This window comes from Oncorhynchus nerka, linkage group LG5 (genome assembly GCF_034236695.1).
Source record: "Oncorhynchus nerka isolate Pitt River linkage group LG5, Oner_Uvic_2.0, whole genome shotgun sequence".
NCBI lineage: Eukaryota > Metazoa > Chordata > Actinopteri > Salmoniformes > Salmonidae > Oncorhynchus > Oncorhynchus nerka.
In genome coordinates this window covers 51,212,842-51,234,469 of record NC_088400.1, presented here as the reverse complement: position 1 = coordinate 51,234,469, position 21,628 = coordinate 51,212,842, and the positions used below count along the sequence as shown (strand labels likewise).

Below are 21,628 nucleotides of genomic sequence, written 5' to 3'. Positions count from 1 at the left end.
GGAAATTTTACATAATTATGACATAACATTAAAGGTTGTGCAATGTAACAGCAATATTTAGACTTAGGGTTGCCACCCGTTTCACTGAAACAATAAACGTATTGTTATCGAAATGATTAGTTTCCAGATTTGACCATATTAATGACCTATGGCTCGTATTTATGTGTGTTTATTATATTATAATTAAGTCAATGATTTGATAGAGCAGTCTGACTGAGCAGTGGTAGGCAGCAGCAGGCTCGTAACCATTCATTCAAACAGCACTTTCCTGCATTTGCCAGCATCTCTTCGCAATGCTTGAAGCACAGCGCTGTTTAACTTCAAGCCTAACTCCCGAGATTAGGCTGGCAATACTATAGTGCCTATAAGAACATCCAATAGTCAAAGGTATATGAAATACAAATGGTATAGAGAGAAAGAGTCCTATAATTCTTATAATAACTACAACCTAAAACTTCTTAACCGTTAATATTGAAGACTCATGTTAAAAGGAACCACCAGCTTTCATATGTTCTCATGTTCTGAGCATGGAAATGAAACGTTAGCTTTTTTACATGGCACATATTGCACTTTTACTTTCTTCTCCAACACTGTGTATTTGCATTATTTAAACCAAACTGAACATGTTTCATTATTTATTTGAGACTCAATTGATTTTATTTATGTATTATATTAAGTTCAACACTGAATGACAATACATTTCACATGCTGTTGTGCAAATGGAATAGAGAACAGGTGGAAATTATAGGCAATTAGCAAGACACCCCCAATAAAGGAGTGGTTCTGCAGGTGGTGACCACAGACCACTTCTCAGTTCCTATGCTTCCTGGCTGATGTTTTGGTCACTTTTGAATGCTGGCGGTGCTTTCACTCTAGTGGTAGCATGAGACGGAGTCTACAACCCACACGAATGGCTCAGGTAGTGCAGTTCATCCAGGATGGCACATCAATGCGAGCTGTGGCAAGAAGGTTTGCTGTGTCTGTAAGCATAGTGTCCAGAGCATGGAGGCGCTACCAGGAGACAGGCCAGTACATCAGGAGACTTGGAGGAGGCCGTAGGAGGGCAACAACCCAGCAGCAGGACCGCTACCTGCGCCTTTGTGCAAGGAGGAGCAGGAGGAGCACTGCCAGAGCCCAGCAAAATGACCTCCAGCAGAACACAAATGTGCATGTGTCTGCTCAAACGGTCAGAAACAGACTCCATGAGGGTGGTATGAGGGACCGATGTCCACAGGTGGGGGTTGTGCTTACAGCCCAACACCGTGCAGGACGTTTGGCATTTGCCAGAGAACACCAAGATTGGCAAATTCGCCACTGGCGCCCTGTGCTCTTCACAGATGAAAGCAGGTTCACACTGAGCACATGTGACAGACGTGACAGTCTGGAGATGCCGTGGAGAACGTTCTGCTGCCTGCAACATCCTCCAGCATGACTCCAGATGAGATCCTCAGACCCCTTGTAAGAACATATGCTGGTGCGGTTGGCCCTGGGTTCCTCCTAATGCAAGACAATGCTAGACCTCATGTGGCTGGAGTGTGTCAGCACTTCCTGCAAGAGGAAGGCATTGATGCTATGGACTGGCCCGCCCGTTCCCCAGACCGGAATCCAATTGAGCACATCTGGGATATCATGTCTCGCTCCATCCACCAACACCACGTTGCACCACAGACTGTCCAGGAGTTGGCAGATGCTTTAGTCCAGGTCTGAGAGGAGATCCCTCAGGAGACCATCCGCCACCTCATCAGGAGCATGCCCAGGCATTGTAGGGAGGTCATACAGGCACGTGGAGGCCACACACGACTGAGCCTCATTTTGTCTTGTTTTAAGGACATTACATCAAAGTTGGATCAGCCTGTAGTGTGGTTTTCGCCTTTAATTTTGAGTGTGACTCCAAATCCAGACCTCCATGGGTTGATAAATTTTGATTTCCATTGATAATTTGTGTGATTTTGTTGTCAGAACATTCAACTATGTAAAGAAAAAAGCATTTAAATAATAATATTTCATTCATTCTAGGATGTGTTATTTTAGTGTTCCCTTTATTTTTTTGAGCAGTATATATATATATATAAAAATTGGCCGATTAATCGGTATCGGCTTTTTAGGCATTCCAATAATCGGCATCGGTGTTGAAAAATCATAATCGGTCAACCTCTAATATGTACATATTCTTATTCATCCCTTTACACTTGTGTGTATAAGGTAGTTGTGAAATTGTTGGATTACTTGTTCGATATTACTGCACTGTCAGAACTAGAAGCATAAGCATTTCGCTACACTCGCATTAACATCTGCTAGCCACGTGTATGTGACCAATAATATTGTATTTTATTTATTGATAGTTCTTTGTATATATCCATAAAAATTGAATTCTGCTGATTCATGATTTCGCCTAGCTGAGAAAATCTGCCTGCCTGTCTGTCTCATCCCGACACTAAATGTTAATGTCTAAAGGAAATGTGAGATAATATGGCGGTGCTTTTATAAATTACCTGGCTGGGCTGATGAGACAGTGGATTGCGCAGGCATTTTAACATCATAGATTTTTTCCGGTGTTAACTTGTGGAATAGACACCGGCTGGAATGCGCTTTTAACCAATCAGCATTCAGGATTAGACCCTTCCGTTGTATAAACAGGGAATAACACATAGCTTGCAGAACTAGCACCTGAAGGAGAGGGGAAAGTCAGGTATGTCTACAAAGCTAATCTGTCGGGTGTCTCAGTGGCATGCTAGGGCCCAGGTGCATTCGACCAATAAGAAACACACACACAGACAGAGCGAGAGAGAGAGAGACAGGCAGAGAGAGAGACACAGACAGAGAGAGACAGGCAGAGAGAGAGAGAGGCAGGCAGAGAGAGAGGCCCTACAGAGCCCCAGGACATCAGCACAGTTAGACCCAACCAAATCATGAGAAAACAAAAAGATAATTACTTGACACATTGGAAAGAATTAACACAAAAACAGAGCAAACTAGAATGCTATTTGGCCCTAAACAGAGAGTACACAGCGGCAGAATACCTGACCACTGTGACTGACCCAAAATTAAGGAAAGCTTTGACTATGTACAGACTCAGTGAGCATAGCCTTGCTATTGAGAAAGGCCGCCGTAGACAGACCTGGCTCTCAAGAGAAGACAGGCTATGTGCACACTGCCCACAAAATGAGGTGGAAACTGAGATGCACTTCCTAACCTCCTGCCCAATGTATGACCATATTAGAGACACATATTTCCCTCAGATTACACAGATCCACAAAGAATTCGAAAACAAATCCAATTTTGATAAACTCCCATATCTACTGGGTGAAATTCCACAGTGTGCCATCACAGCAGCAAGATGTGACCTGTTGCCACGAGAAAAGGGCAACCAGTGAAAAACAAACACCATTGTAAATACAACCCATATTTATGCTTATTTATTTTATCTTGTCCTTTAACCATTTGTACATTGTTAAAACTGTATGTATATATATATTATATATATATATATGACATTTGGATTGTCTTTATTGTTTTGAAACTTCTGTATGTGTAATGTTTACTGTTAATTTTTATTGTTTATTTCACTTTATATATTCACTTTATATATTATCTACCTCACTTGCATTGGCAATGTTAACACATGTTTCCCATGCCAATAAAGCCCCTTGAATTGAATTGAATTGAGAGAGAGAGACAAACGAGACACAGAGAGAGAGACTCCGACAGAAGAGAGAGCAAGAGAGAGAGAGAGAAAGACAGACAGAGGCAGACAGAGAGACAGACAGGCACAGACCGAGAGAGAGAGCAGAAAGACACACAGAGAGAGAGGGAGACAGACAGACAGACAGGCACAGACAGAGGCACAGACAGAGAGAGAGAGACAGACACACAGACAGAGAGACACCATCACAGACACAGACAGAGAGACACAGACATAGGCACAAAAACAGAGAGAAGACCAAGACAGATGAACAGAGAGAGAGAGAGAGAGAGAGAGAGAGAGAGAGAGACACAGAGAGAGACACAGAGAGAGACACAGAGAGAGACACAGGCAAAGAAACAGACAGACACAGAGAAAGACAGAAAACCTCTCCCAACGTTGAGAACCAATCAGTGATCAGTTCAATCATCCCGACCAACATGGGACACAGTAAAAACAGATGTGCCAGAGATTCAGACTCAGCACAGAATGGACACCCCTCCCCAACAGTAGGGTCCAGGTGTACCAGATGCATGTTGGTGGCTATAGCTCCATGTATTATCCTCCATTGGAGGTCAGCCGTCCTCTTATCAATAGGCAGTTTGTATAATGATCGCCAACAGCCTTTTGGAGAAGCACCTGGACCAAGCACACCCGCCCACCTCGTCGATTTTACCCCTTCCAGGGAAGAGGCATGGGACACCCTTACACATATTCTATACATGGCCTTCTTTCCCACCTCCTTGAACTCCCCCAGCTCTGGGGTATCGAAGGAAAGCAGCATCCCCACATCCTCCTCGAATGCCCCCATCGCAGCACTAACGATCAGTGCAGGGAACACAGAATCCAGACTCTCCTTCCACCGATCAGAATTGGAAGTGTCAGTCACATACTGCAGATAAAGCACTGGCAAAGAGTCGCAGACCTCAGCGACGACCTTCCTCAGTAGGCGAGATGATCGGATCCCCGCTCTTTCTCCCAGCTCCTCCAACGATCTGCTCCTGCTCCGCATCAGATGACCCAGCTTGGTACACCCCATGCCTAACAGGCATGAACGTATGCTAGCTGAACCCAGAACACAGGACTGGATGGCAGTGTTGTGAAAAAGAGGCTCTTCAAAAAGCCACATCCCTGGTGGCGTGCAGGCCTTCCGGGACTTGACAAGGACTCTCCAAGCCTGCATAACAGACTCATAAAATGGAGTCAGGCCAGGCAAATCACCCCCCTCCAGCTTTAAGAGGAAAAGGTGCTTGTCTAAGCCCAAACAGCCCGCGCTCCTCATTAATATGTAGGCTGTTTCGACCCAGCTAGAACCGTCTCTGTACAACAATCTCTGGGCTGCTTGGAGCTGGAAAGCCATGATTCTAGAGGAAATGTCCACCAGGCCTTGCCCACCCTCGTGCAGTGGCAGGTACAGGGCTGCAGCTTTAATCCAGTGTTGTCCAGACCAGAAGAAATTGACAAGGGTACTCTGAAGCTCTTGTATCAGACCCTTTGGGGGCTGCAAAATCATTAGTCTGTGCCACAGGGTAGAGGCAGCAAGATTATTAGCTACCAGGACCCTTCCCCTATAAGACAGCTGGGGCAGCACCCATTTCCACCTTGACAGTCTGGCACACACTTTCTCCGCTACACCCTCCCAGTTGTTTTTCTGAAAGACTCCCAAAGTCTTCATCCCATCTCTGCCCAACTGAAGCCCCCCTGGTAACCGTGGAGTGGACCCCGTTTGAAGCCGACCTGCCTACAGCGCTTCACTCTTCCCCAAATGACTTAGCTGAGGAGGCCCCCTCATACACCTTTAAAGAGTTTGAGAGAACCTTAACATCCTCACCCCCTGTAATAAAAACTATCACGTCATCTGCATACGCAGACAGTGCTATCATGGGATCCTTCATTACACCTGGCACAGAGAAACCAGTAAGCTTCGCTCTTAAAACACGAAGCATTGGTTCAATCGCCAGACTATATAACTGCCCTGAAATTGAGCATCCCTGCCTGATGCCCCTTTGGACAGGGATAGGGCAACTCAAACCACCACCCACCTTCACCATACACGAGGCCCCAGCATACAGTAAAAAAAACATCCCCAAACCCAAAGGCTTTCATTGTTTTAAACAAGTACTGCTGGTCCACACGATCAAAAGCCTTCTCCTGATCCAAAGAAAGTAAACCCACATTTACATCAGACAGTTTACAAATGTCTAAAACATCTCTTATCAGAAACAAGTTCTCAACAATAGAGCGATCAGGTACACAGTAGGACTGGTCCTTGTGGATCAACAATCCTAGATACTCTTTCAACCTGTTTGAGACATTTAGAATCAATTTTGTATTCAGCGCACAGCAAAGCAACAGGTCTCCAATTTCTTATGAGAGCCAAATCCCCCTTTTTTGCCAACAGTGAAAACATAGCACATTGACAGGATACAGGAAGAGAACCCTCATGAAAAGATTCACACACCACTTCATAAAAATCCTCCCCAATAGACCCCCAAAAGTGCTTATAAAACTCAGATGGTAAACCATCGATGCCAGGGGCTCGGCCTGATGAGAGCTGCATAACTGCTGTGGACAGCTCTTGCAGTGTAATGTCAGAGTCCAATGCGACTCTCTGCTCAGGTCCCAATTGAGGAAGACCGTGTAACAACTGTTCAGTAAACAGAGAGTCACAATCCTCCGCCTTATAGAGGGTCGAGTAGAAATCCACGGCATGTTGACGCATTTCAATGTCATCCGTGGTCACCTTCCCATCAGGGAGACGAAGGCAGACCATCTGTTTACGTTGCAATGTCGACTGTCCTAGGTTTTTTAAAAAGGCGCTAGGAGCATCCATATCCTTGAGAGAAGCAAAACAAGACATAATCAAGGCACCCTTCACTCTTTCATGCAGAAACGACCTCAGTTCATGTCTCTTGTCCTGTAAGTTCATGACTAGTCCAGGGTCGTTCTGAGTGAGCAGCTTCAATTCAATAGATTTGATGTCCTGTTCAAGGGCCTTGATAGTCTCTTTAACTTCAGTTTGAGACAGAGCAGTATACTGTTGACAAAATACTTGTATTTAGGCCTTCCCAACCTCCCACCATTGTCTCAAGGACTCAAAATTCCCTTTTATAACCCTCCAATTTTCCCAAAACAACAAAAACCTGTCATAAAACATGACATCATGTAACAATTTAACATTACAATACCAGTAAGGTGATGACCTTCGTGGACAGGACAAGTGAATATAAACAGTAACAATATGATGATCAGAGAAACCCACAGGAGTAATGTCACACCTTCCAAGCCTACTACAGTATTGCTCAGATACTTACAGCCTGTCTAACCTTGCTGCACTGACACAACCTTCATTAATTTTTAGCCATGTGTACTGCCTAACTTTTGCATTCCTTACTCTCCACATATCAGAAAGCTCAAACGCAGTTAATAGGACAGACAGGCAAGTGGCTGACCGCAGGTGAGGTTCTTCAGCGGTGCGATCAACAGTAAAATCCACTGTACAGTTCCAGTCACCCCCTAAAACCATACACCCCTCTTACATTTACATTTAAATTTAAGTCATTTAGCAGACGCTCTTATCCAGAGCGACTTACAAATTGGTACACAGTAGGACTCTTGATCACACTGTCTTAAGGTTTCCTTTATTTGATCAAATATAGCAATAAGCTCTGTACCCTCATTAGGAGCATAAACATAAAAAAATAAAAAATGAACATAACATCCACCTCGACCAATAAGACCCGACCCTTGACAAGCTCTGTTGTAGATACCACAGTCACCCCTAAACCTGAGGAAAACAAGCTTGCCACCCCAGCACTGAAATTAGTACCATGACTGCCAATTTGACAGATTTCCCAAAAGTCTGATCCAGAAACTCATTTACCTCCTCTAGATCATAAACTGAGTCCTCACCAGCAGCTGTCATATCTAAAGAGATATCCATATCCTTCTCCTGATCCTCAGCTGAGACCACAGACAACTCCCCTCTACCACATCCCTTTCAACACTCCCCACTTGCACCTCATCACTCGTACCAGGCATCTCCTCCACTACCTGGGAGCCTAGCTCCACATGAACCCCAGCACTCATAGTGGGCATCTCCTCCACTACCTGGGAGCCTAGCTCCACATGAACCCCAGCATTCGTAGTGGGCATCTCCTCCACTACCTGGGAGCCTAGCTCCACATGAACCCCAGCACTCGTAGTGGGCATCTCCTCCACTACCTGGGAGCCTAGCTCCACATGAACCCCAGCACTCGTAGTGGGCATCTCCTCCACTACCTGGGAGCCTAGCTCCACATGAAACCCCTCCTGTACCTCATTACTCGTAGAATTGAATTGAAAATTGAGAGACAGAGAGAGAGAGACAGACACAAATACACAGACAGACAGAAAGACACACTGAGAGAGCCAGAGAGAGAAAGAGACAGACAGAGAGAGAGAGAGAGAGAGAGAGACACAGAGAGAGACACAGAGAGAGACACAGAGAGAGGGAGACAGACAGATGTGTAATGTATATGTGAGTGGTAGCTGGCAAGAGAGAGAGAGACCAACACCTGGGGAGAAGCTGTTATTCCATCTGGAGCAGCAACATGTCCATAAACAGGGCTTGTACACACACAGCTAAGTAAACACCGGCTGAGAATTCATGAATTGTATTCCCATGAAAGAGGTGCATGCAGCACCGTCCAGGTTACGCAGCCACGCATCGTGGGCGGAAAGACGAACGCGATCCCAGTGGTGCCCCCGCAACGGGAGCAGGGGAGAAGATTTATTCCGGAGAATAACGGAGGAGAGGAAGAAAAAAAGAAAAAAGAGATGCCTGTCAAAGATAAGATGTAATTAAAAAAATAAAAACGCCCACTGTCTGCCCGACACACTTGGCGAGGACGCTGGATTGTGGGAAGATTAACGAGAGAAGTCGAGTAAACACTAAGCAGTGAGAGAACGTTGCCCCCGGATTCACATGGAAGATGTGGGTATGATCCCAGAGGCATTGTGGGGGAAAAAAGAGAAAATGTTTTTAAAAAGTCCAACGAAATCCTTATCTACATTATTAATATGTGTAATGAGTCTCAGCAATAACAAACATCATTAACTTCCACTGTGAAAACAAACAGGCTCTGCTTTAGAAACCGGTCAATTAGGGAGAATGGAGATATCTCTTCTCTGCAGACATTGAGAACTGAGACGAGAGTAGCAGGACCAAGAAGAGCATAGCCTTGCCCACACATACAGGGAGATTTTGTTTAAAGCCCCTGCATAGTGGCAGAAGGTACTGGACTTCTGAGAAGCCATCAAACAGACACAGGGATTTATCCATACCCCGGATACACCCGGCCCTATTATATATCACCAGGTCTGAGTAGGGTTCATTAGGCACCAAGCAGAAGAAAACGGACTGAAACAGAGATGGACTACCTGGAATTGTCCAATGAGAAACACTAGCTTTCAATTTCTGTAGCAAAATGTTTTAAATGAGCGTCTGTTGCGTGCCCTAATGAACACAACCCAGCTGTTAGGCCTATGCAATGAGAAACTCTTTCACTTTCCATTGCAAAACGTTTTAAATAATCATATTTTGCATGCCATAATGAACACAAACCAGCTGTAGGCAGCCTATGTCTCTGTTGGGACATACCAAAGTGGGCTAAGTTTCCGTCCCATTAGTAATGCTGAGCTGTGATTGGCAGACTGGGGCCGTGTTCCCGGACAGGTCAACAGCGGACGGCCCACGGCACTCGCTGGAAAGCCCATCAATCACAGTTTGGGATAATTAACCAGCAGAAGACAAGCCAGGAGCTCCTTGTTCTGCTCCCCCACTCTAAGGGAGGGAGGGGGGTAAAGAGAGGAGGGAAGGAGATTAGATTGGGATAGGCAAGAGAGAGGGAGACTGAAGAGACAGAAAGGGAAAAAGAGGGAGAGAGATATGCAGAGACAGAAAGAGTGCATACATTAAGCCCATACTCATAGCCGAGGCCAAATATCCCTTCAACACTACAGTTACTCATCAGGAAGACAGAGAAAGCATTTTCACATCAACCTGAAAACAAGAGAGTTGAAAACAATATTCTACCCAGTGATTATCAAACCAATGCAAAGAAAATGAATCCTAACACACACACAAAAATGATTCCCTTAATGATTGGGAGAGAAACCACATTGTGCTGTGTTGGCAAGCCAACATGTGGCTTCCTGCCACAAGCAAAGGGACAGTGACAGGAACAACAATAGGTATAAATAAATGTATGCAGTTATTTCTGTTTTGTTATTGCGCTCATTACTGTGAAGTAAGTTAATTAGGATAATTGTTATTTGTAGTACAGCATGATTATATTTTACCCCTGTGTAAGTTACTTTATCATGACAATAAAGAAAACGTTATTTGAGAAGGGGAGAGCGCGAGAGAGACAACAGGAGAAAGAGATCAATGTTTTAAATGTACGTGTGTGTGTGTGTGTGTCTGCTTGTCTATCTGCATGCATGTGACTTTGCTATATCATGCACGTGCAATACGACCCTTTGTTATGATGGGTGTGTAGTGAGGCTGCCAGGGTCTGGGTCACTGAGTAAGGGGGGAAAAAAATCAATGCAGAATCTTGCGCCAGCTCTTTAGTGTCTGCTAAGCCCAACACTGCCATCATTAGCATTAGTCCCATCCTCCATCTCCCTGATTGACCGTCCAATAACAAGCACTTTATTTGCTTAAGCCACACTTTTTCACTGGATATACTGGATAAGGTCTGGCATCAGCTCTACAAGGCAGGATGGTATGGTTTCTCTCTGCCAGTCAATATACACTTCCCAACTATCTTACAGTACTGTAGACTATAATCTCTCTGCCACTATCTCAATCTATCTGCCCTGGCAGGTTGTCAGTGTCTGAGGTTGTCAGTCTTTTTGGCCATCCATCTGTCAATTGGTTTTACCAATCCGCTGTCGATACGGCTGTTTGGTTTGGGAGGAATCTTTTTTAGAACCTGGCAGAACTTCAGTGTGATGCTTCTTTCTTGTCAAGACAAAACTTGCTTTTAAAGTGAATCGACGATGCTTGTTTTACGCTCGTCTGTCTAGTGACACTCAGTCTCTGTCTCAGTGTCTGTGTCCACAGTCCCCGTCTTTCCACCTCTCTAGGAAAGAGTTTTAGGCGTGTCCATTGCCAGTGTCCAGTGGATGCACCAAAAACCTTTCAGCCAATTGCAATATTTTTTAAAAGTGTACAATAAACTTTAGCTTGTATATTTTTATTTTCCGAAATGGATAGAGGGCACATACCCCATCAGTTTCAATGGGCATGACCCCTCTGCTCCGACAATGGTCCAGTGTGGCTCCTCTAATCACAGTTATTAATACTATCTAACTGGGTCATCCCTACACAGTCCCATTGTGAAGCTGCACTGCCATCCTCACCACACTCAATGCTTCATTTAATCATGCCCGCCGGTGCCATGCCCCATGCCCCGGCCTACAACACAGTGGACCCCAAGAGAGGGACAAGAGAGATGTAGGCCTAAAGGCTTTGGAATGATGGCCGGTGTGTGTATGCCCAAGTCTGTGAGTTAGTCCATTCCATCTTCCTCTGTGCCTCTGTCAGGGGGAACTAGTCCCCCCCCCCCTGTCTATAATAAGGAGCCCGGGGTATGACCCTGCTGCCTCTGTGGTGCCCATTAGACTGCCTGACTATAAGACAAGGCCAGACCCAAGGACCCCTGTTGAGGACACAGATCATTCTAATGTTGGAACACAACAGAAGAAGCCACGGGAATACGTCAGAACGTAACATCCAGCTGCCTCTTCTAATCACGTCAGTCTGTCCTAATTCAATTCTGTCCCAGCAGGATTCAATTACTTTTTTATTAATTTTGGCACAGCCAGACTCCATAGAGTGGGATTCAATTCTGCCGAATACAATGACTAGATGCAATCGGATTCACTTCAATTGAATGAATCTAAACTTAATATCCATCTTCTCTCCACCTCACTCTTAGCCCCCCTCTTGCTTTTTTTTACCCCTGCTTTCCTGTTCCTATTTTACACACACACACACACACACACACACACATATACACACACACACACACACACGTTTTACTTGATACTGAACTCACATGCAGTTTGCTGTATATAACATGTCTATAATCTAACTCATAAAAGCAAGCAATCTACAACATCCCAATGCAATGTTCAAACAAACACAGCCAACACACACTACATGACCAAATGTATGTGGACACCTGCACGTCGAACATCTCATTCCAAAATCAGGGGTTTTAATATGGATTTGGTCCCCCCTTCACTGCTATAATAGCCTCCACTCTTCTGGGAAGGCTTTCCACTAGATGTTGGAACATTGCTGCAGGGACTTTCTTCCATTCAGCCACAAGCGCATTAGTGAGGTTGGGCACTGATGTTGGGCGATTAAGCCTGGCTCGCAGTCAGCGTTCCAATTCATCCCAAAGGTCTTCATTGGGATTGAGGTCAGGGCTCTGAGCAGGCCAGTCAAGTTCTTCCACACTGATCTCGTCAAACCATTTCTGTATGGACCTCGCTTTGTGCATGGGGGGCATTGTCATGCTGAAACAGGAAAGGGCCTTCCCCAAACTGGTACCATAAAGTTGGAAGCACAGAATCCTCTAGGATGTCATTGTATTCTGAATTGACTTTTTCGAAAGGTGCCTATGACTGTGCCACGTTGAAAGTCACTGAGCTCTTCAATACGGGCCATTCTACTGCCAATGTTTGTCTATAGAGATTACATTGCTGTGTGCTGGATTTGACACACCTGTCAGCAACGGGTGTGGCTGAAATAGCCAAATCCACAAATTATAAGGCGTGTCCACATACTCTTGTATGTGTTAAATCTTTGTGTCAATGTATTGAACCCTGGTAGAATGACTCAGTCGTCGCATAGCATGTGGATCTTAGAGACAGATTTACTAAGCATTAACATAAGTATAACGTTTGAAGCTGTCCATTATCAATGTCGAATCCAACAACAACAACAAAAACTCAAACCTTTCTGGTACCTTTATGTTCTCCCTGTAATGCTACACTGCCACATATTCCCAACAGGTGCAACCTGCACTATAGTACCAATGCTTTATAGGTCTTCCACATGTATACCCACACATACTGTTTCTCAAGAGAGTGCCGATGAACTGTGTGCAGTGTTTTTTTTTTTTTTTTTTTTATCTATGCAAAAAATCCACCCCTCGATTCTAAAACATTATGGGATTGACTGCTAAAGGGCATGTAAGAAAAATCAAAAAGCAGCAAAAAAAGGGTGAAATAAATAACATATACATAACATTGAGATTGGCCTTTGGACGATTTCAGAGGCCCTGTCGACTCCAGTCGTTCCTTAAATTGATTTTTCATATGAGAGTCCCCTCCGGGGGCCATTCCATTTTCATATGTGCATCTGTATATGTGTTCCCCCCTTCCCACTCTATTAATCAAATGATGTAATCAGTTCCTGTGTGCACCCAGCGAAGACATGGGCCATTCCTTATGTGAACAGCATTTGCATGTCTTTAATGGGACTTTCTGAGTGGTGTTACATAATGTAAAAGGACTGTGTGCTCAACTACTCCCGGAGTAATAGGTTCATGCAGAAATTAAAATGATGTGGTTTTTTTCTAGGAAAGCATTGGAAAAGGTGTTGGCTTCAGCTTGAGGTTCTGACGACGAGACTGAGAGGGTCTTTTAAATACTGTGTGTGTGTGTGTATATGTCTGTATATTATATGTCTGTATATGTGCATGCACCACCGCCCAGGTTACGCATCGTGGGTGGACAAAATATCGTGGGTGTACAAAACATTAGGAACACCTTCCTAATATTGAGTTGCATCCCCTTTGCCCTCAGAACAGTCTTAATTCATCAGGCATGGACTCTAAAAGGTGTCAAAAGCATTCCACAGGGATGCTGGCCCATGTTGACTCCAATGCTTCCCACAGCTGTGTCAAGTTGGCTGGATGTCCTTTGGGTAGTAGGACATTCCTGACACACACGAGAAACTGTTGAGCATTAAAGTCCCAGCAGCGTTGCAGTTCTTGACACAAACCGGTGCACCTGGCACCTACTACCATACCCCGTTCAGAGGCACTTAAACCGTTTGTCTTGCCCATTCACTCTCTGAATGGCACACATACAAAATCCATGTCTCGATTGCCTCAAGGCTTAAAAATCCCTCATTAACCTGTATCCTCCCCTTCATCTACACTGATTGAAGAGGATTTAGAAAGTGACATTAACAATGCATCATATCTTTCACCTGGAATCACTTGGTCAGTGTATGTCATTGTGTTCCTAATGTATGTATGTACACTCAGTGTATACACATGCTCCTGTATCTGTGTGCTGTCCTCTCTGTGCTGTGCGTGCGTGTGCGCACGTGCATTACGCCTGTGTGTGTGTGTGTGTGTGGATATATATGTGTGTCTGTGCACACGTCTCCACTGTGGAAAGAGTGCACAGGGGCATACATCTTTTAAATCCTCCTCGACTGACACTTCTCCCAGTGGATCAGAGAAATTTCTTAATTATGCCACTTAACATCTCACTGAATGGTCTTTGGGCGAGCACTGGGGAACATACAATTAATTTCACTGAGCACCAGAAAAACTCAAAACACATAAATAACCGATGACCTGCTGAGAGGAAGCCTCGCTGGGATTTCTAGTGCTAATGTTGCTCTAACAGAGAGAACACACTTCCCAGGCAAAAAAAAAACATTAGTCAAATGGCATTGCGAACAAATAGCTAAATTAATTCTTGAAAGGTTGCAAAAATGCAAAAAGTGTATTGTAAGGTGGGTTGGATATAGATAGCCTGTTGAGACACTGAGCCAATGTGAGAAGGTTGTGTCAATGTCAGAAGTGCAAGGGAATGGGAGTTTTACTTGTCAACTGTAATATATGTTTAAACGTAACTATAATATTTTGTTCAGAGTCAGAAGAAAACCAACTGAAATAATCAATTCTGTACAGCAGGGATCATCAACGAGATTCAGCCGCGGGCCGATATTTTCTTGAGAGGATGGTCGGGGTCCAGGAACATAATTATCATTCATTTGTAGACTGCAAATTGACCGCAATAAGCCCAAACAGATCAAATATTTCATTAAAACATAATTTCGAATCTTGCTTACATTTGTATTACGTGTCAATTACACGTCGGAATATTTGGCAATAGATTTCCAAAATTTGAAATAATTCACATTTTTACAATATGTTATGTCCAACTAAGATTTACATTTTTTACATGTCTTCTGATGTTGAGGCTATTGTAAAGCGGCTCTAAAAGAAAACAAGTGGGTTCAGAGTTAAAAATTACATTTTTGGGGGGGATCCAAGGTTCCTTGAAGGATTTTATTTCTTTAGCCCCTACTCTTGCAATTTAGTCAGGGGGCATCACAGATTATCTTTGGGGCCACCCTACATTTAGCCTCAAATCCAATATAGCTACCATAATACCATTTGATGGAGGTCAAATCAGATGTACACTTGAAACCGTTAAAACTCGTTTTTCAACCACTCCACAAATTTCTTGTTAAAACAAACTATAGTTTTGGCAGGTTGGTTAGGACATCTACTTTATGCATGACAAGTAATTTTTCCAACAATTGTTTACAGACAGATTATTTCACTTATAATTCACTGTATCACAATTCCTGTGGGTCAGAAGTTTACATACACTAGGCTGACTGTGCCTCTAAATAGCTTGGAAAATTCCAGAAAATGATATCAGAAGCTTCTAAAGCCATGACAGGCTAATTGACATCATTTGAGTAAATTGGCATCATTTGAGTCTGTCACGGTTCTCTTGACTTGAAGGAGAGTCAGACCAAAATGTGGTGTGGCTATTGACATTCATGTTTAATGAAACAAAGTAAACAAGAATCAAATACAAAAACAATAAATGTAACACGAAAACCGAAACAGCCTAATACTGGTGCAAAGTAACACAGACAGGAACAATCACCCACAAACACACAGTGAAACCCAGGCTACCTAAGTATGATTCTCAATCAGAGACAACTAATGACACCTGCCTCTGATTGAGAACCATACTAGGCCGAAACAAAGAAATACCCCAAAACATAGAAAAACAAACATAGACTGCCCACCCAACTCACGCCCTGACCATACTAAATAATGACAAAACAAAGGAAATAAAGGTCAGAACGTGACAGAGTCAATTGGAGGTGTACCTGTGGATGTATTTCAAGGCCTAACTTCAAACTCAGTGCCTCTTTGCTTGACATCATGGGAAAATCAAAAGAAATCAGCCAAGACCTCGGAAAACAAATTGTAGACCTCCACAGGTCTGGTTCATCCTTGGGAGCCATTTCCAAACGCCTGAAGGTACCACGTTCATCTGTACAAACAATGGTACGCAAGTATAAACACCATGGGACCACGCAGCCATCATACCACTCAGGAAGAAGACGCGTTCTGTCTCCTAGAGATGAACGTACTTTGGTGTGAAAGCGCAAATCAATCCCAGAACAACAGCAAAGGACATTGTGAAGATGCTGGAGGAAACAGGTACAAAAGTATCTATATCCACAGTAAAATGACATATCGACATAACCTGAAAGGCTGCTCAGCAAGGAAGATGCCACTGCTCCAAAACCGCCATAATAAAGCCAGACTACGGTTTGCCACAGCACATGGGGACACAGAACGTACTTTTGGAGAAATGTCCTATGTTCTGAATGAATTAAACAAAAATGGAACTGTTTGGCCATGATGACCATCGTTATGTTTGGAGGAAAAAGGGGGAGGCTTGCAAGCCGAAGAACACCATCCCAACCGTGAAGCACGGGGGTGGCAGCATCATGTTGTGGGGGTGCTTTGCTGCAGGAGGGGACTGCTGCACTTCACAAAATAGATGGCATCATGAGGCAAGAAAATTTGGTGGATATATTGTAGCAACATCTCAAGATATCAGTCAGGAAGTTAAAGCTTGGTCGCAAATGGGTCTTCCAAATGTACAATGACCCCAAGCATACTTCCAAAGTTGTGGCAAAATGGCTTAAGGAGAACAAATTCAAGGTATTGGAGTGGCCATCACAAAGCCCTGACCTGAATCCCATAGAAAATTTGTGGGCAGAACTGAAAAAGCACATGCGACTCAGTTACACCAACTCTGTCAGGAGGAATGGGCCGAAATTCACCCAACTTATTGTGGGAAGCTTGTGGAAGGCTGCCCAAGTTAAACAATTTAAAGGCAATGCTACCAAATACCAATTGAGTGTATGTAGACTCCTGACCCACTGGGAATGTGATGAAAGAAATAAAAGCTGAAATAAATCACTCTACTATTATTTGGATATTTCACATTCTTAAAATAAAGTGGTGATCCTAATTGACCTAAAACAGGGAATTTTTACTAGGATTAAACGTCAGGAGTTTAAATGTATTTGGCTGAGGTGTATGTAAACTTCCGACTTCAACTGTAAATATGCATTTTGTATACAAGGCTTTTTTCCAGAATTGTGTCCACTCATGGCCAGAGAGACTTTTTTGTAAATCATTCTTATTCCAAATCCAATATGGCCGACATAATTACTTACCTGGATATACATTTCCCTAGTTTATATTGTATTGTGTTATTCTGTCTTTATTAAAAAGGGTTTCATACAACTCTTGGCATAACCAGCAATATGAGAGGCTCTACCATGCATCATGTTTGAATAGCTGAAGCCAACTAGCTTTTCAATGTGTGTTCATGTTTTTTACAACACCAGCAAATAGTAGCGTCACCAAGTTACAGGAAAGCAACCTGTAATACAACAGTCAGCCACTCTAGTAGCGTATATGTAGAGCTAACATTTCCCCTATTTTCCCCACTGAAACTAAGTCTGCAAGGTTAATTCTAAGTATTTGAGGTGACAGGACATGAGTGTGTCCTAACAGGGTGAGATAGCCAGGGTGAAGTAGCCAGTAGTGGTTGTCGTTCTGGGGCCTGACCAGGTTGCACAGCTACTTGGTCTTTCTGGGCAAGCTGCAGCCACGAGGGCAGTATCCTTCCTGTATGACTGGCAGGGTATTCAGGGCTGGGTGGGTGAATAGTTTCCATTTTTACAACAGTTTGGTGCAGGCACTCAGCAGATGCAGTTTGCATGCTAACAAGACCCATTGACTAACTGGAATGTTCTCTCAGCCTGAATAATGCTGGGGATTCTCAAGTAGTGGAATGGTTGGTTGTTTTTTATGTTGAATGTGGCAAAAAAGTATTGCAGGTTACGACCTACATATTCATTCGGAAGTCGGGTCGAATGAATATTTGGCCGATATTTACTGTGGGTAAATGGCCACTAGCCTAATTTTACAATCATACATTGCAATCATACATCTTCTGACTGAATATTAATTTGCAACGCTCTACCCCCACCTGCCGTTCCACCTAAAAAACGAATGCGGCCAAACAAGTCATCCCCTTTTCCTTTCTAGTGCTTGACTGCCCGCAATTGACTGCTAACTTCAGAGGTACCTTTAGACACTAAAAAAACAAGCACGATAATGAAACCGGGTTTACTCTGTGTCCATTGCTGCGCCAGTGACATTAAATCCCTCTCAGGGGTGAGCAATCCTTCCCACCATTCATATATGTCCACCTGCGCAATTTTGGAGTTACATTTTCACCCTAAACTTAACTAGCTACAGCTCGTCTATACCTACTCAGTTCGTTCTTGTTAAATCATCGATACACTGTCACCGAAGAATGTAAATTCTGCGCCGTGTCCCGTTCACCCATTCGAAAGCCTAGGATAAAAATGAATGAAATTTGAACGCTAAACACCTGAGGGTAATGATGCCTTTGAATTGTTCCACAAAAGCTTAGTTATTTATCAAACAAAGAATAAACAGTTTGAATTTAAATAGCTGGCCCTGAGGTTGTTGTGTTATGATGCGCTGTGTGTTAACAAAATAAAGCCAAATAATCAGGGCAGTGTCAACTGCATGACACCTTCTGTTTTCCCTAGGCAATCACCCACATCATAACATTGTTTTTTGTGATTTGTTGTTCTCCTTGAGAAACAAAAAAACTAAACAAGCACAGCCTATTGTTGTCGTTCCACAGCCACATGCATCTATCCACAATTATTTATCTCCTACTGATGAAGAAAAAAATGACCAGATATAGCCACTCTCTACCAATCGATGGATATCACATTCAATGGCGGAATAACACCAGAACAGTTCAATGATGTCAACGGGGTCTTGATAATCCCCTTTTCAAAAAGCAAGCATTCCAATCAGACGTGCTGAAACTACAAAACACCAGCGGTCAAACAATCCGCCCCTCTCTCTCTCTTGCTCGCGCTCTACGGTCTCCTTCTCCCAAATCTCCCTAACATAATTGTTCCCGCCGATAGGGATATATGGACAAGAGCGGGCGAATAGGGCAACTTATCCATCCACGAAGTCCACAACGCCAAGAGACATGTCTCCCTACCTTGACTGCCGCAGACAAGAAACCATAGGAGTTGGATAATCATTTTGAGCAGGTTTGGCTGATGGACCGCTTCTAGCGTTCGCTGTTATAGTGGAGGTTTTTAGTAGCTGTTATTATAGCAGGAACCGCGACACACTCCTTTCGCCCTCGGTCTTGAGGTCCGCTGGCGTTCTCTCGCTCCCTCTCTGGCGCGCGCTCCCCCGCTCGCTCCCCAGCTCGCACTTACTTTTTACTCCTTCGTTGCCTGACTCCACTGAGCAGTCCGCATTTATACATCACTCACTATACCTCTCGAGAGAAAAAGGACTTTCGTTTAAAGGTCCAAATCACTCCAAATATTGTTTATCAAAAGTATAGTTTATAATAGTTCAATAATTTGTTCGGGAGTCGAACTAACGGATGATGGATGCAGGACTGTGCAACTTGCAGTGTTACATCCTATCGAAGAAATCCGTGAGACATGAACTGTTTCATTATTTACGGGTTGTGGAGAGCACTGTTCGGACTGCAGGTCTCTTCTCCCTATCCTCTCGCTCTCTGTCACGCGCGCGCACACACGAGAAAAGCGAATGGCTTTGCTGTATGTTTGCACAAATGATATGCATATTCAGCTGGAAAAAAAGCTTCTTCTTCATTTATTTTTTTTGCATTTTGTTTCTTGGCACACACCGAGTAACTCACTTGCGGTACGCTATCCAAACTAAATCTGCATGATACATCCAACATCTCATTCCAAAATCATGGGCATTAATATACAGTTGGTCCCCCCTTTGCTGCTATAACAGCCTCCACTCTTCTTAGACAGCTTTCCTAGATGTTGGAATATGTTGGAACATTGCTGCAGTCACATTCAGCCACAAGAGCATTAGTGAGGTCGGCACTGATGTTGGGTGATTAGGCCTGGCTCGCAGTCTGCGTTCAATTCATCCGAAAGGTGTTCAATGGGGTTGAGGTCAGGGCTCTCAGTCAAGTTCTTCCACACCAATCTCGACAAACCATTTCTGTATGGACCTCACTTTGTGCACTTGGGCATTGTCATGCTGAAACAGGAAAGGGCCTTCCCCAAACTGCTGCCACAAAGTTGGAAGCACAGAATCATCTAAAATGTCATTGCACGCTGTAGCATTAAGGTTTCCATTCTCTCAAACTAAGGGGCCTAGCCCGAACCATGAAAAACAGCCCCAGACCATTATTCCTCTTCCACCAAACTTCACAGTTGGCACTAAATTTGACACATTGACTTGTGGGAAAGGTGGCGTCCTATGATGGTGCCACATTGAAAGTCACTGAGATCTTCAGTAAAGCTATTCTACTGCCAATGTTTGTCTATGGCGATTGCATGGCTATGTGCAACAGGTGTGGCTGAAACAGCTAAATCCACTAATTTGAAGGCGTGTCCACATACTTTTGTATATATAGTATATGTGGATACGATTGACATTGGAGTCTGAAATTCATAGGATAGTGACCCCACATGACTCGTGCCCCCTCCTACACCACAAACACTCTCTCTCCCTCTCCCACATGCACAGGTAGTCATGATCAATTAATTTGTGTATTATTCACCAGTCTATTGTAGTTATTTCGTCTGGCAGTGCACGCTAACAACCAAAGACACGTTCAACTGTAATATAAGCACAAATGTAACTGAGGAAAGGTGTGAAAGTGACATCATGTAAGTCAGCAGATTCCTCACTTCATTTAGGCGGTATCAATATGCTATTTGAGATGTGTGACAATAACAATATCAAAGCATTTGACACACTTCACCATTCTCCTCAGAACAAGTGGTTGTAGTTTCTGCCTCGAAAATGAGAGGTAATGTGACTTAACCACTGCCACTATCATGGTGTTTAAGGCTAAATCACTCTTTAAAAGGTTGGTAATTGTGTTGCTCCTTTTCCCCATTGAGCTGTTAAAGTTCAAAGCTATTCAGCCCAGAAGAATATAAAATCTATCTCTGCCCTCTAACAATATGATGTAGAAAAGAGACACGAAACACAGGCATTCAGCCTCTTGTCTCAAAGGAATATCCGTGACATCCATTAACTCCACTGACATTTATGCACCAGGATCACACTGTGAAAACATTCTTTTATTGTCTTTGTACTCTGGGAAAGAGGCCATTTTTAAGTTCATGTTGTCTCTCTAAATGTCTGGGTTGGAACATGCTTTCAAGGAAATGTAGCAGAAGTTGAGCAAGAATAGCAACTTTGTCATGCTAGCTTTATGTTGTGCCTGAGCCGTTTTCTTCTAGATACTTTTATTTTATTTTTTTATTTCACCTTTATTTAACCAGGTAGGCAAGTTGAGACCAAGTTCTCATTTACAACTGAGACCTGGCCAAGATAAAGCAAAGCAGTTCGACACATACGACAACACAGAGTTACACATGGAGTAAAACAAACATACAGTCAATAATACAATAGAAAAATAAGTCTATATACAATGTGAGCAAATGAGGTGAGATAAGGGAGG

At 43.6% G+C, this 21,628-nt stretch overlaps 1 protein-coding gene across 2 annotated transcripts in view; it reads right to left on the bottom strand.

Annotated features, from left to right (window-relative positions):
* The window catches only part of LOC115129604 (neural cell adhesion molecule 2-like), a 451,208-nt gene extending 431,689 nt beyond the window's left edge, over positions 1-19,519 (bottom strand). For both annotated transcript variants that reach the window (XM_029660150.2, XM_029660152.2), the window contains exon 1: positions 19,151-19,519. In XM_029660150.2, coding sequence (XP_029516010.1) covers positions 19,151-19,193 — 43 coding nt within the window. In that variant the 5' untranslated portion in view covers positions 19,194-19,519. The remainder of the gene's footprint in view (positions 1-19,150) is intronic.
* Positions 19,520-21,628: the final 2,109 nt, after the last annotated feature.